Genomic DNA, 16,033 nt, shown 5'->3' with positions numbered 1-16,033 from the left:
TCTTTTCCTCGTATAAGAGAACCCATGTGATGTTTAATTTGTGTATCTGATTTATTTCACTAAGCAATATGGTCTCAAAATACATCAGTTTTCTTCTCAGTGACTCACGTTTACCTTCTTTGTGGCTGAGTAGTATTTCATTGTGTATATTTCCTCTATCCTTGCATCTGGTGCCCATTCTGCCTCTATTGTCACTTAAGATTTGTATCAGCAAACAGCCCCCCTGCACATCTGTAGAAGAAGAAAGTTTGACTCTCACACCCACTTTGTATTCCTTGCCCCACTCTCCAGATCTCCCCAATTAGAAAGTAGGGCCTTGATGTTAGCTCTCAGCTGCCAAGGCTTCCTCTTTAGGAGCCCCAAAAGGACCCAGACTTGAACACCTTCCCCACAGAATTTCTCTTCTTCTTGCTTACTCCATGAAGAAGAAGTTCAATTCAGTAACTTAAGTTATTAAACATACCCAGTGCCTCTTGGTAAGTCAGACAGCTCTTCCTCAAATAACCAGTCAGGAGCTCAGGTGCCTTCCCTGGTGAAACTGCCCTTTGCTATGTGCTCAGGGCTGGCAGATAAGAGAAGACAGCCAGCTGTATCACAAAGACCAGTGGGCTAAGCCTGCAAGGGTAGAGATGGCTACCACCTACATTCCCCTGACAAGAGCATGGCCCCACCATGCTGGAAAAAGGGCTGGGAAATGGGGTTCAGTACTGTTCCCTGGAGAAAAGGGGGAACAGTTTGGTCTACCATCTCCACTGCCACATCTCAGGGGATTCTTCTCTGTATTATGAATGGATTTCTGACGTTGGCCAAGTACTATGATATTTAAACTAGCAACATTATCTCCTCATCCCTCTAATTAAAATAAAACCTCAGTTCACTGGAAGTGTGCCTCTCTAAAAGACCTATTAAAGCTGAGCTATGTTATCTATTTCCAGAAAATAGGGCTAATATAGATGTTATAAGATTCTTCATCTGTATTTATTGTAAAATGCAGAAAATATCTCAGTCCAGTCAAAATACATCACAAATTATATCAAGATGAGCACTGGGAAGTACCAATCTGGGGGAGAGAGTTTAGAAATTGTGTAAGCCTGAAAAGCTACAATGGTATGCAGGTCATGATGCACCAAATTAGCAAATGAAGGAACAAATAAATATCCAGTGCATTGGTCCCCAAGCTTGGGGAAGGAACGAGAGTTATTTCAGGCTCACACTCAATAGAAGCCAAAGGATAATAACAGCATTTCAGTGGGAAGCCTCTCGAGCATCCCGGATGGCTCAGTACGTAATGATGGCCTGGGAGCCTGGTGGTGTTATATTGCGCGCTCACGCCTGGCCTGAGCTGAAGATTGAGGGTTTGTCTGGGGCATGAAGAGCCCCTGGGAATTGGGGACTGGCACACAGTGAAGTGTTTACGTCTCTTCCGGAGTGCTGTGGTCCATGGATGGCCAAAGAGACAGCCGGCCTACAGAATGCCGGCATAAAGCTGGACCGATGACGCGGAGGGAGTGGAGAGGACTCTGCGTCCTCACGTCTCTTCCAATGCCCACTTGAGAGACCCAGACTAAAGCCACCATGTGAATGAAGGCGCATCAATTTTACCTCTGAGTTCTGGTCCATCTCTAAGTGGAGAAGCAAACTTGGGGGTAAGGGGAAGCTATATGCACCAACATTTGATCATTCAACTCAAATTTAAAAGACAGAGGCTTGGCTGTCAGGACGATGTTTTCCATTCTGAAGAGCATGTTGTTTTCTTACATTTGTCAGAACACTTTTCTGTTTTCTTAAAATCTGACAGCAAGCATCTCAAGGTCACTTATAGACTGAGATATGGAGTCCGGAGCTCACTCATCAAAGCCTGTAAACAAAGCCTCGAGACACCTTTTGACAAATAATTGTTAAATGTCTGAGGCACCATACCATAGGTGCAATGAAGTATGGGGAAACCAATTACATCGCTGAGGTGATGGTACGGTACGGCACTTTCTGTCCAATCAGAACACGCGTTGCAGGTTCCAGCAGCTGTAATGCAACGTTAGCCAAGCAACAGATGTAATGTACTGCCTCCTTTCAGCATGGGGACATTATGCCCCAGTGGGGTACTGTGCTGTGATGGCGACAGGGAAGAGAGAAAGCTTAAGATGAGCAGGAATTCCCTCCTTAAGCCAAGAAAGTAGAACAGTGAATGAGAGACACCAGGGGGCAAAAAGGAGTCAGTGCAGGTGCAGGAAGTAAAATAGGGGAAGAATACAGACCCAGAATCAGAGCTTGCGCATTAGAGCCCTACTTCAGGCTGGTCCCCCCCGCTCTCTGAACCCATGTCCTGAGCCATAGCACTTTTTTCACAGTGATATTAATAATTACATTAGCTGATTTATGTAAAGAATCTATCCCCGTGTCCAATAGCCAGTGTTACACGCTCTCCCCCTCCCACATTGACAAGTACTGGAAAACAAGGCCAGAAAGGTAAGCTAGGGAAAGGTCCTCGAGATCCCAAATGCCAGACGGCGGGGCCTGGAGTTTTTGACGAGCCAGGAGAAGGCATTAAAGATTTATAAGAAAAGGACTCAGATACTTCCAAATGCTCACAAAGTACGAAGTAGTATTTTGTCACCGATATTTAACTAATGAAAATAGTTGTAAAACTATCAAATAACTTGTCACATGTGAGTCACCTATCTTGTAGCGCAAACCTTAGGATTCTACCCAGGACGGCTGGCCTCGTATGCTATGCTTTTATAGCTCAGATACCAGGCTGCCTCAGACAAATGAAGGTGGGAACAGATGGGATCAGAAAAATGAGTTGCAATGGACAGAAAGGCCAGGTATATGATGGTGCCTCTGTATGATACCCACCCACGGTAGAACCCTTTAAAATAATGTCACTCAGTGAGTAGGTGTGACTGAGTATATTTTTAACTTTAAAAAGTATTTGAAGATTTTTAAAATCTAGGAAAAACAGAAAGTTATATATCAAACAATAAATTGCCTTTGTCTCTGGGTAGCTATAGGTAAATTTTCCTTCCTGTAGATTGCCAAGCTTTATAAACTGAAGATTAATTATTTGTGTCAAAAGGGTTTTGTCTTAGAGAATTCTATTGGTAAGTCAGGAACAGACAGTATTGTCATTAATTAAATTAGAATGAAGCCATGGGCCAGGAAGTATAAGGAAAGGATAGGCAGTTATTGTTGCTAATAGCTGATGGCTTACAGTCCATGGACAGAGCTGAGGAAGCCAAAGCAAGCATGGTGGCATGGAACTATAATCCCACCACTCTGGGAGGCTGAGACAGGAGGATCTCAAACTTAGCCTGGGAGATTTAGTGGTTTAGTAAGAACCTGACTCTGTGCAAAGAAAAAAGGAAAAAAAGAACAAAGAAAGAGAGGGACAGAGAGAGAATGGGAGAGAGAAGAAAGATAAAGAGAGAAAAGAAAAAAAAGATAAGAGATGTACATAGGGAGAACAAGAGAAAGAAACAAAGGAAAGAAAGAAAAAGAAAGAAAGAAAGAAAGAAAGAAAGAAAGAAAGAAAGAAAGAAAGAAAGAAGAGATGGAAGAAACAGAAATGAAGATACCAAAAATACAAGTGTTAAGATCTAAGATGATTTTGAACAAGTTGAGTTCTTGATAAAATATTCAAGAATCAAGAATTTTATCTTACATACTTGTAACTCAGAAAAAATACAATTTGGTTTCAAAGTACAGTCAGCCATACCAAGGAAACAGAAGTAGCCAAAGGAAGAAGCAACAGAAAACCAGTCAAAATGTCTATGGATGTTTTATTTTTTTTAAAATATTTTCAAAGCAGCTTTATTGAAAGGTAACTCAAGTACTATAAAATGCACCCCCCTTCCAGGTGCACAACAATTGCAGTGGCCACGTATAGAACTTTTGTGTCACTGTAGAAGGAGCTTTGTATAACTGACACCCCTACAGTTTTTATCCCCGTGTTGACCCCCAGTCCTAAATGACTACTGATCTTTATTTTTTTCTTTTGTACCCTTGTTCTGGACTCTCATACCAATGGAATCATATACTTTATGGTCTTCTATGACTTTCTTTTCTCACTTGCATACTGTTCCCTAGTGTCATCTATGTGGAGCGTGTATCAAACTCCATCCCTATCTACGCCTAAGCACCATTCCACTTTAGGACTGAAACACATTTTATTTGTCCAGTGATTGACACGTGAGTTGTTCTTACCTGCTAGCTATTACGAATATTACTGATATAAACATTCGGGTACCAGTTTCTTTATGGTCCTACACTTTCATTACTCTTAGACAGAGTGATACCTAGGAGTGGAATCACTGGGTCATAGGCTACAATAGTCCATATTCCATTGCTATAACAAAATACTGATTTAAAAAGAAGTTTATCAGCTCAAAGTTTTGCTATAAAATTGGCAGCCCTATCTCTTCTACCTCTGGGTAGGGCCTCTTGTTACATCACATGATGGCAAGTGACATGGTAGAACCCATGCAAGAAGGAAGAAGAAATCACATGGTCAAGCAGGAAGTGAGAAAGTCCAGCGTGGGGCAGTTTTGCTATCTATAAACACCCCTTTTCATGGGATCTGACTCTGAGAGACCAGCGTAGGTCATGTTAAGCAGCAGAAGCCCCAGTGTCCTGACCACCCTCCATGAGGCCCCACCTCTAACAGCACCACACAGAGACAGAGATCTCAGCACCTGATCTATTCAAACCACAACCAAACCACAGCACGTGGCAACTCTGTGCTTAGTCATTTGATAAACTGTACTGTTTTCCAAAGGGCCTCCACCAATCTACGTGCCCCAAAGCGAATGAGGCATCCAAGTGTGAGGGTGCCCATCTCCCCAAATCCTTACCAGCATGTGTTGTGTTTTAGTGTGTGTGGAGCCTTATTTCTTGTTGGTTTTGATTTGCATTCCCCTAATGCTCCAGAGCAGCCTTTCATGCACTTGTTGGCCCCTTGGCATCTTCCTTGGAGCCACTTCTGTTCAGATATGGGGCCACATGCTCCTGCTTCCAACACCAATGGCACACTGCCTAAGTCTTCATTACTGCGTGCTGGGTTGCTGGGCACATTACTGTCGCTAGGTTAAAGCCTTCATTTTCTCTTGTGTAAGAAATGTTTCTTTTGTATCTATTATCTTTTCTCAGTTCACTGTCTGACCAATTTCCCTGAACTCTTTTGTTTTTCCTCCTTTAGGAAGATTGTAATGGCATATTCAGAATTAATGTAAGTGTTTCCAAGAACTTAAATTTAAAATTAAAACCTGGAGAGAAGAAACCTGGATTTTGGGTTCCCCGGGTTTGGTAAGCATACCAGAAAAATACCCTGAAAGATGCTATTTGTTAGGATATTAATCAGTATTATATGGCATGAGACTAGAGTAATTCTGCTGGTGATGTTAAGTGATTCTGAATAATGGGACAAAGCACTAGATTACTACAAATACAAAAATAAGGTCTCTAAAAGTGCGAGTGATACACTGCATTCCATGTTGCTCCGTGAAATTAGTGACATACTGCCACAGTATTTCTCCAATACTTCAAAAATACATACCGGGATTCTAATGGCTTTAAAAATTAATGAGGTTTAAAAACAAGATCTTCTAGGACATGAAAGCTAAACTCACTGCGTTCATATGTTTAAAGAAGAAGCAGCAGTCCTTACAACAGTTGTACAGAGCCTTAAATCATAAAGCTATTTCTATTAAAAAAGAAAGAAAAAACCTCACTTACATTGGCAAATTTCTGTGACTGAAACACTGGAGAGGGATGATCAGTAACACAGTTGATTATATCTCATTCTGTCTCTAAAATGCATTTTTCTTGAAAACGTTTTCAAAGCATTTGTGTCAAAGCTAGAAATACCTAGTTCCTCCTCTCTCATCTACTTTAGTAAGGACTATGAATGGAATCTCTCTGCTTCCTTGATGAACTCCTGTTAACTTCATTTCCTTTTAATTACCTTTGTAATGTTTTTTGCCTTTTTTGGAATAACAATTGAGCCGCAGAATCTCTGCCTTTTTCCGCCACGGACAGACATTCTCCCCCAAATGTCAGGAACATTTCACTCAGCTGTAGCCTCTTATTCATCCTCACTGTACTTTGGCATTTCTTACTATGAAATTCATTTTTATAAACAATTCAAGATAATTTGTGTTGGTTTTGCCTAAGGATCCAAGAACTGTGACAAAAGATTAATGCGGGGCTTGAGCATAGATAAAGAAGAATGTGACCCACAGAGAGACACTCATTCCAGAGTGCACTGGAAAAGCTTTCCAATTTACATTAAAATAAAAAATTAAAGAAGCATAAAAAGTTTACTTTATGCTTTTATGAGATGAAAATTAATTATGCAATATATAAAAAGCTTATTTATATCAGAGCATCAAATGGGACTTATTTTTCCACTGCCTTAAGATTTGGGCTAAAACCTCAAAGTTGATTCCCATAGGAAATGAAGTGTCTTTATATCCTAAAAAGAGCAGCTACACCAAGCCAGGGGAGCTTACTGAGATGTCACTCAGCCAGCTCTGGCAGTCTATGTTCGAAGATAACATCCTGCAATTAAATGAAGTCCCAAGCAGAGGGTCCTGTGGCATTTCCCCTCCCTTCACTGTGGAGAAAGGTCAGGGTGGCCTTGCTCAGTGAGGTCTTGAAAGAGAACAACTTAAGGTCAGAGCCTGGAGAGTATATTAGCCAGCTTTCCCTTTGCTGGACACAATACCCAACACCCACACTGATAGGAAGAGAGGGAAAATTGACTCTGACTTATAGTTGTGGGGATTCAGTACATGGTTGACTGACTCCCACTCAGAAGCACTGTGGGGGGAGGGTATGGAGGTAGGAAGCTGCACACAGGTATAAACCAGAATACAGAGTGAAGGGAAAAGCCAGGAAGGGAGACACACCCTCCAAAAGCACCGGCCAGTGACACGCCTCTTCCCGCCTGACCCCACAGCCTAGCAGCGAGGTATGAACTCATCAAGGAATCCATCCACTGATGAGTCCCATGCCCCCACGCTCCAATCACACTTCAACAGTCCCACCTCTGAATGCATGAGACTTTGGGGAGACATTTTAGATCAAAACCATAAAAATGAGGCTAAGGGAGGCTCTTGTGGGCAAACTGCCCTTCACCGCCTGACAGAGCCAAGTTATCTGGTCACAGAGGCCCAAGTATTCGTTATCTGTAGTCACCTGCTCTGAGCCATTTTGAATGGAAACGTGCTGCAAAGAACTGTGTGCTGGGGAGAAGCTCCTGCATCCCAGAGGCCAGAGTTTCCCAGAGCGAGAGGCGGGTTCACCAAGAGACTCTCACAGGGGCAGTCTTGTTCTATAAGGCAACATCTTAAGAGAAACTTTGAGGTACAGTAAGGCCAACAGCTCAGGCAACGGGAATGGTTCTCTATTGCTCACAGTTCCGGGAGGACAGGGCGTGCCATCCCGTGGGGAGATCACACAGGAGCACACAGAGGGAAGGGAGGACTGCAGGAAAACCATATTTTGTGGTTTTCCTGGGAAGGAACAGGAAGGCAAGGTGATCCAACAGGGTTCCGTAATGGGCTCTGGGACATAGTGGGTATCCCGAGTAGTCAGGCACTCGGCCCTGGGGGATTAGAACAGGTGCGCAGAGGCCACAGCAGCTGTGCAAACTACAGCACGTGTGCCGCACCCAGTGGCTGGTCACTGAAAGCTCTCAAAGGTTTCCTGTCACTGGCCTAGATGTGAAAATGCAATAAAGGAAGTGGGTGGAGGGTGGACTCTAGGTTGCTTTGTATTTGAAAACCATACCCTACGAGGTGGACTTTGATGTTGTGACTGATAAGTGACCAGAAAGCTTTGGGACATCCCAAGATATCAAGAGAACTAGAACTTACTGGAAGGCAGTGTTTACAGAAAGCAAACCTGTCCCGTAAAATCAGTCACGTGTTCTTAAAACTTAAGTTTAGTTGCAGTGTTTTATGTAAGTTATCACCTGGGCTTTCAAGTTCGATGACATTTTAAAAGCATAAACAAGTAGAGAGGCAACCCTTGGATATCACCATAATTGCTTTTGTGCATTTGTCCATGATATTGTGTCTTGAGTTGGTTGTGGTGAAATAAAAAGTCTCAGTCTAATAAATGTCAAGTGTAACTGCAACAATTCTTAGGTTTTTCTTCTGCAGTACTCTAATCATGACTTAGAAGCTGAAGTTTCTATAATTTTATGTTGGCTAAATTATAGTTTAAGAAAATAATTTATGTCTTGGAATATACAGAGGAAAGCTTTGATGGATAAATGTTGGATGTAAATTTGTACTAACTGAGAATAGTCTAGGTACTGTATTCTGTCTTCAAATGAATATATTCATTTCCTTCTAATTCACTCAGATTTGATGAAATAAAAATCACCTCACTAAAAGCATTAAACACATCATATATTCTATATTGTGTGTTTTGCACAAAGATCTGGGTTACAGAAAAATGTCATAAATTAGAGAAAAAGCAAGGTATTCAGTTTTATAATAAGTGTATTTATTGAGTGCTTACAATCCACCAGGTACTATGCTTATCATGGATTCAACTACAAATAAAGTATAGCCCTTGTCCCTTACATGATTGAGATCTAGCAAAGAAAGAAAAGGAAATTACAAATAATTTCATATAATATTCTAAGAGTTTTGGTGCTGTGTCAGTAAACCCCTCAGTTCACCTCTCACTTCCCTGACGTTCATCTCCAGGTAATTTTAAGTTACACTGTAATACATTCGAGGCAAAGGGAGATCCAGTTTTGTGGAGTCTAAGGTCCAAATAATTTCGGGCACCGGGATATGAGATGGAAACCGTGCATGGGAGGGATTCCAGGGCAGGTTCCTGAGTTTTCTGGACAAGGCACTGCTTGTTTCCTACGTGATGAGTGCTGCACACAGGAGAAGCACCCAAAGCACAGGCAGTAGGACCAGGCAGAAGAACGAGAGAGGACATATTGGCAAACTGCTGAAGAGCAGCCAGTGGGAATTAAACAAGCCAAAGGAGGAAGGGTGCTGGCAGGTGGGTAGGAAGGGCCAGCAGAGCTAAAGGACTGCAAGCAGAAGAAGCTGTATGGCCAGCTCGCAAGATGAAAGGAATGTTAGTGCATTTGAGGAGACACAGAAACCTGATTCCTCTGTACATGGTGGCCTGGCATCCCAACCCTAGGCAAGCCGAGGCAAGGGAGTGGCAAACCTCGAGCCCAGCCTGGCTGACTTCGTGAGACCCTGTTTCAAAATTTTAAAAAATTTAAGACAAGGGGACTGGAGATGTAGATCAGTGTAGAGGTTCAACTCCCAGTACTATAAAATTTTTTTCAAGTTTCTGATTTCTGTAGGCTGAATAACTGAAACATGTAAGACACAGGAGTCCCTTCTGGACAATGTTGTCCTGTGTGTTTCCAGTCTGAGGGCAAAAGCGAGGTCACATCTTGCATGGACCCCCAGCTTCCCCAGAGGAAAGACTTGTTTTATTGCGATCGTGGGAGTCCTGGAGCACAGGGAGGTGATGAAAGATTGATGAAATCATAAGGTCAAACCGATGCCTTAGGTTCCTGAATGAGAGAGAAAAGATTATAATCTCCTAAAAATTAACCAGAAAAGGTGATATTTAAGCAGCCTTCCATTTTGAGGAAGAAAAGCATATGAACTAACAGCAACAGATTGTGCTGGGAATTTGTTGAAGTCTTCTGTAGTAACAGATAAAATTTCAAATTTCCCAATTCCACTAACATGAACAAAATATAAATAAATGGACTTAGATGATTAAAACTGCAATAAGTCTTACTTTTTAAAATGTGATATAGTTTTCCAACAATTTAAATTTATGATACTGAATTTTTTTTCTCAGCTTAGTTTGAGTATATTTTAAATATATGCTAACTTCTAAAGGATGTAGCGTATGAAAGGAGCTTAAATTGCTGCAAATTTAGCTGAAAAAGCACTTTTACATAAAGAAAAAGGAGGAGTAAGAAAGTTTAGCATCAGATCTCACAACCAACTCATGTGTCTTAAAAGGTCCTTATTCATGAAAACTGCAACATTTAAAGAACACTTACAATTTATGTCTATTACATAAGGTATGAAATTTAACTGAAAACCCTCCCAAAGAAAATTTCTATTTGAAAAATCCAAGAGAATATACTTGTACCATCATACCAAAAAGAAAATATGAATCAGAATTCTAAAACAGAAATTTCCAATTCTACTTTTTTTTTTTCCTGAAACATCTTACTATGTAGTTAGTGCGGGCTGGCCTTGAACTCACAAGCAATCCTCCTGCCTCCGCCTCAGCTGGAATGACAGGAGCACCCCACTCTCCCAGTTCTATTCTTTTTCAAGGAGACCCTTTCCACTATATAGAAAATGTCTCTGCCAGTCAGCCTAAAACCCTTCAGAGTCAATTTCAGTTTTATGTTTTCTAATTAGATTCCCCATCTATTTAGCATTTAAAAAAACTTATAAAGGTACATCTCATGATCCACTCCTTAATTTAAAAAATTTACAATAAGGTAGAGAAATACTGAACCAGGAAACCCCAAGAGAATTTCCTTTCCTGAGGATAAATTTTGATAAGTGAACTAGTAAAAAAAAAGAGAGACAATTAAAGTATAATGTGGACAGATGTCAACAGTCAAGAGCCGAAAGAGCAGTGATAGTCCCTCCTGTTAGCATGTGGTTGTCTAAATCCTTTAATTGATTAAAAGAATCTCAAATAAGGAAGAAACCCTGAATTCTAACAACAATGATGAACAAGTTAGCTAAGACCCTAAACTGGTAAAGAAGATTCAGCACAGCAGAAAGGATCACTAATTGGGAAGAAAAAAGCATAAATGTGTGAAAAAAGCAAGAAATGTGACATCTCTTTCCCCAAGGAACATAAACAAGAGTGGGCCCCTGTGTCATCGCAATGAGAAGTCATCTATGAGCTGGGCAGCAAACTGTACGTTGGGCATCACGAGAGGTTTTATTGAGGATGATGAATGTTAAGGAAGGAAAATGCTCCACCCAGGAGAGAGTAATTCGGAAATGATACATACCGAGCGCCCTCTAGCTTCTCGGTGTGTCACTGCTTTACTACACAATGTGCTCACGATGACTCAGAGTGAAATAAATTGCCTAAATTACTCTTTTGTACACTTTCTACCCTACCTTCAGGCAACTGCAATCTATGTCTTAAGGTTCAGATCACAAACTTATTTTGCAACTCATATGCAGGATCCAACGCCCCTTTTGAGCAAATCTCTACAATGACTTTTCTAGTCCTCAATGTCATAGGGACCAGGCAGAAAGGTTACAGAGCCACTGGGGCTGGACTTAGAATTGCTAAGCCCTTTGTTTGGAATTGAAAATGTCCACCATTAATGAATGAACACAACAACATGCTCTGGTTTCTCTTCAGATCATAGAAATCATTCACCTTCTAATAACCAGCAGTAAATTCTGATGCTCTGATGCACTGTGAGGACTCAGCAAACACCATGTGGCCCAGCCTCCCAAAGCTGGAGGTGTCTTGGGCCCATGGCAGGGAAAAGCCGCAGGTCCTGAGCACAGGGTGCCTTGAGTTGCAGTTTCATTGAATGTCCTGCTTTCTGAATTGCAGGGCAAATCCTCGGAATTTTAATTTTGACAATGTGGGAAACGCTATGCTGGCGTTGTTTGAAGTCCTCTCCTTGAAAGGCTGGGTGGAAGTGAGGGACGTTATTATTCATCGCGTGGGGCCAGTAAGTAAGCAGGCGCATGAAATCTTTTGAGCATTTCCAGAACAGTTTGCATTTGCTTCGATGAATAACGATGCTTTTCATTTACGCAGATCCATGGGATCTATATTCACGTGTTTGTATTCCTGGGTTGCATGATTGGACTGACCCTCTTTGTTGGAGTAGTTATTGCTAATTTCAATGAAAACAAGGTAAGAATTCTTGGTTTAAATAGCATAGGCTTTTATTCTTTTGTGGCCCCTCGCCTGGAGCAATTTTTTTTTCCCAAACACGGCATGAAGTCACATTAACGTGCCTGGTGTAAATAATCCACATAACTACCTTACAAGCTACCTCATTGCTGCCTTTCAGGCACATTATTTCAGGTACAATTCTCTGGCTACATTTACACTTTCGGTAATGGTGTTATTAATTCACCAACAGCTGAGAAGCCGCATCTGCTATTGTTCAGATTGAAAGGATGTTCAGCAAGTTATTAAAACACAATAGCTGAAAGTGATGCGCTGATTGTAGGTAATATTACTTTCACAAAATGTAAATTGCATGCTTCTTTGTAACTCAGTAGGTAAACTCGGAATTCAGATGGGGTAAGGAGGTGCCTTGCAAAATTTTAAATCCCAATTCATGGAATAAAAAAGAAAATTTTTCTAATTTCATATAAACTTTACCTGCTTCACAAACTCCGGAAGCCTGCTGGGTCTGTAACAGCTCTAAGGAGCCATGTAAGACTCAAAAACCAGAGAGAGCAGCAGCGCATCTTCTCACCAAAGGGGAGTTTTGAAAGAAACATCCTCCTGGACCTCCTGGAAGTGCCCCCCCTTCTGGGTAGAGTTGATAGCTATGGCATAGGAGCAGTCAGCATTTGGAGTCATGATAACTGAAATACCTACTTTTTTGAGCGCTTAGTACGCACTAAAATTTGACACACACTGTTATCAATGCTCAAAAGTTTAAAATGCACAGTAGAAGACAAGCAATCCCTTGTTCAGGGCTCGTAGGCGTAAAATATCAGGGTCAGAATCAGAATCAGGGTCTATTAGTGTAAGGTCTGTGTCTCTTGGAACACAAAAGTGTAAGGACTTCTATTGGGGAGCTAGATTCGCCTGCCAGGCTCCGCGCTGTTCGATGTTACGGCTGGCACTCGTTCCCATGTGTTCACATCAGAGCACTTTGGCTGGTAGCCGCACGTGGCACTGAATCATTCACTGTTCCCAGGCTCGATGTGTGTGGTACCAGTTACTCAGTCAATTGCCATCTTTGATGTGTGCCTAATGAGTACGTCACTTCATCCAGGCTTTCAGAGGACGCAATTTAAAAATCCCCCCTTGGGGCCCCAACATTCCTCCCACAGAAACATGGAATCTTAGAACAGTAGTGATTGTGTGGCCAGGCCCCTCTATTTTACTCCCTGACATGTTCATAAATGAGTTTCTCTAAGCCCTACAGTGTGTTCAGTTTCATAGCAAGCAGAAAGAGGAAGATGGGTCTTTTCAGGTATCTTTGAACCATGTGGTGGCACAGGCACTGGAAGCTCCAGTACCTGAGAAGAAGTTAATCAGTCCAGGAACAGAGTGCAGGGACCATGAGTGGACTCCTGATTGCAAGAGAATCAGGGTCTGTGGTCATTCATGTGAATAGCACAACATGAAATGGTAATAGCTGGGGGCGGGGGGACAATCTTCAAAGTAGAGAAATGGCTATGAAAGCTGGATTACTAAGGGAAACCATTGTTATTCCTGTTCAGAAAGGGATGCCAAGGGCCACTTGTTGGGGAGGGCTGTGTGTCTACCAAATGGGCACTGGAAGATAGGTGGAAATTAGAAATCATTTGCCAGACATTACAAACCAGGTTAGTCAATTAGAGATATGGATGTCTAAATTATATGAATCTTTTAGAAAAAATAATTTATTTTTGCAAGTTTTTGAGCAGGTAACACATGAGCAGCTATACAGCACATTAATTCCTTCATTATTCAGTCATCAACAGACTTATTTGAGCTCATACTTGGTGCTGCTGGCACTGAGGACCTGACAAGTTAAACAGGAACGGTAACGATTGCTGCCCTCCGGGAACGCACATCATAATGGTCATGGCCCAAGGGGTTAGAAGTAGATTTCCAAATAGAGAGGCAATAAGAAAGGCCTAGGAAAGAAGGTAAGCTTTGGAGGTGAGGTTTTCCAAATTCAGAACTCTGCAAAAATAAGTCTTCCATAGAGAATGGAAGTCTCTTTAGAAAGCTCCACATTTATTCCAGTAATATAGGTTCTTCTTCCCTGATTTCCTTACCATGAGATGATATGTTTAATACACTAAATTTAATGATAGTACACTTTTATACATTAATTATCAGATGACACATCCATGTTCACTTTTCTATGGTTTTTACACTTTTCCTTGTTTTGTATAACAAAGGAATAACATGGTTTAGATGTCTAGAGAGTAAATATTTGTTTGCAATGAGAAAGTGGTTTTACAATACTAATCTAAAGAAAAAACACTTAATGCAAACACTACTATTAAGAATAAATTATGTAATTAAATAATGACAAAAGAAGCTCATCACCAGAAAATAGAGAACTTTGCATCTTAAACTGTACACAGCAGAAGTTGAGCAATTTGTGAACAAAACTAGCAAATCCAAAATCATAATGAAGTATGTTAGCGCGGTGTGCTAAGAAACTCATAAACCAGACAGAAATAAAGAAAATATGAGATTTGATACAATAGAAAATTTCATCTGATGGAAATAAAAATGATTCTGACAATTTGAGAATATGCATTAAGTGCAAAGTATACTAGAGGCCATAAAACAGAAGTTAACTGAGGAGTGCTACTATGATAAAAAGAAAATGACTGTATACATCCCTCATTAATTCAGAAATGTTTCCACAGCACCCTAAATAATTTACGAATTAAAGAAATCAAAACAGAACACTCCAGAGCATTTAGAAAAACATCATCTTAAATATCAAATGTATAACATCTCATAAGACTTAAATAAACCAGTAATTAGAGACACATATCCCTGTAAGTGTACACATTTCAGAAAAATCAAAGGCTATTAATAGGTTACATATTCAAATCAACAAATTATAAGAAGAACAAGGAAGTTACAGAGACCAGGGCAAAAAGTAACAAGACGATGAAGGAACTGTTAAAGGTTTTATAAGGAGAAAGAAACTTATTTCTTAAAATTAACTCAAAAGCCTCCAGTAAGACTGAGCAAAAACAAAGATGTAGAAGAGGAAAATAAATAAGCCGTAATAATTAAAATAGTGTTGGTAGAGTGATAGGAACTTAGAGTTACAGAAGAGAGCGGAAAACCCCAAGGGCCACATCTGGGGATCACAGGAAGCAGAGCCAGCTGGTGCAGAGCTCAGCTCAGTGCTCAGAGATGCTGGAGGCACCAGATATCCAGACAGAAATGGCCACACCGAGCTCTCCATGGCATCCTCAAAAATCATTTCAGGTGAAGACTGCTGTGAAAAGAAAAACTCCAGCCATGTAAGCATTATTTTTTTGTATCCCAGAGTGACTATGTGTTTGTTGATGTCAGACAAAGTAAGAACTATAAAGAAAAGGATGATAGACCATGTTAAGATTTAAAATTTCTGAAGGACCAGAGGAACCCAAAAATAAAAATATAAGCTAAGATAAAGAGAAAGTATTTTATTTACAGCCCACATAACTGCAAAAAGATACACAATATATAAAGAATATATATGGGTTACATAGGATCCACAATGTATAACTGCTACAAAATATTAAAAATAGCAAAATACAAAAATGAGTAGAAAATATGCATGGGCAATTCACATATAGGGGAATCACCATTTATACCATAAAAATGCTTCATCTCATTAGTATAAATACTAAATTAGATAGTTGCACTCATCAAAATGGCCACATTAAAAAGTCTAAAACTTCATGTATTGGCATGAATATAGGGAATGGTAGGACTTTTTGGTCATTGCTCTTCGGACAGCAACTTAGCAACTTCTGATAAATGTAAAGAAGAAATCTAAGTGTATGGACAACATACTGTCCAATGAAGGTACAAACTGTATAATAAGCACATATTAGATACCAACTATATCCTTTTAGGGACTCAAAACTAATATACTCTTGCATTCTTATGCAAACATACAAGCACAAGATTCTTAAAATCAAAGAGGATGTACCTGGGAACATCAGTAGTTACTTTGAAGGAAAGGGAAAGTGTAGGTGAAGTGGGTTTTTTTCCCTGAGATTCTTAAATTATACTTCTGCCTTTATAATAGAATAGAATAGAATAGAATCCAATTCAA

At 40.5% G+C, this 16,033-nt stretch overlaps 1 protein-coding gene across 2 annotated transcripts in view; it reads left to right on the top strand.

Annotated features, from left to right (window-relative positions):
• Nalcn (sodium leak channel, non-selective) overlaps positions 1–16,033 on the top strand; it is a 302,929-nt gene that overhangs the window by 261,899 nt on the left and 24,997 nt on the right. For both annotated transcript variants that reach the window (XM_063246998.1, XM_003477592.5), the window contains exons 28-30: positions 5,195–5,301; positions 11,608–11,728; positions 11,818–11,916. In XM_063246998.1, the coding sequence (XP_063103068.1) occupies positions 5,195–5,301; positions 11,608–11,728; positions 11,818–11,916 (327 nt within the window). The remainder of the gene's footprint in view (positions 1–5,194; positions 5,302–11,607; positions 11,729–11,817; positions 11,917–16,033) is intronic.

Source organism: Cavia porcellus, unplaced genomic scaffold (genome assembly GCF_034190915.1).
Source record: "Cavia porcellus strain 051 isolate PalLab524CR breed Dunkin Hartley unplaced genomic scaffold, mCavPor4.1 scaffold_4, whole genome shotgun sequence".
Classification (NCBI taxonomy): domain Eukaryota; kingdom Metazoa; phylum Chordata; class Mammalia; order Rodentia; family Caviidae; genus Cavia; species Cavia porcellus.
This window is presented reverse-complemented; position numbering and strand designations above follow the sequence as displayed.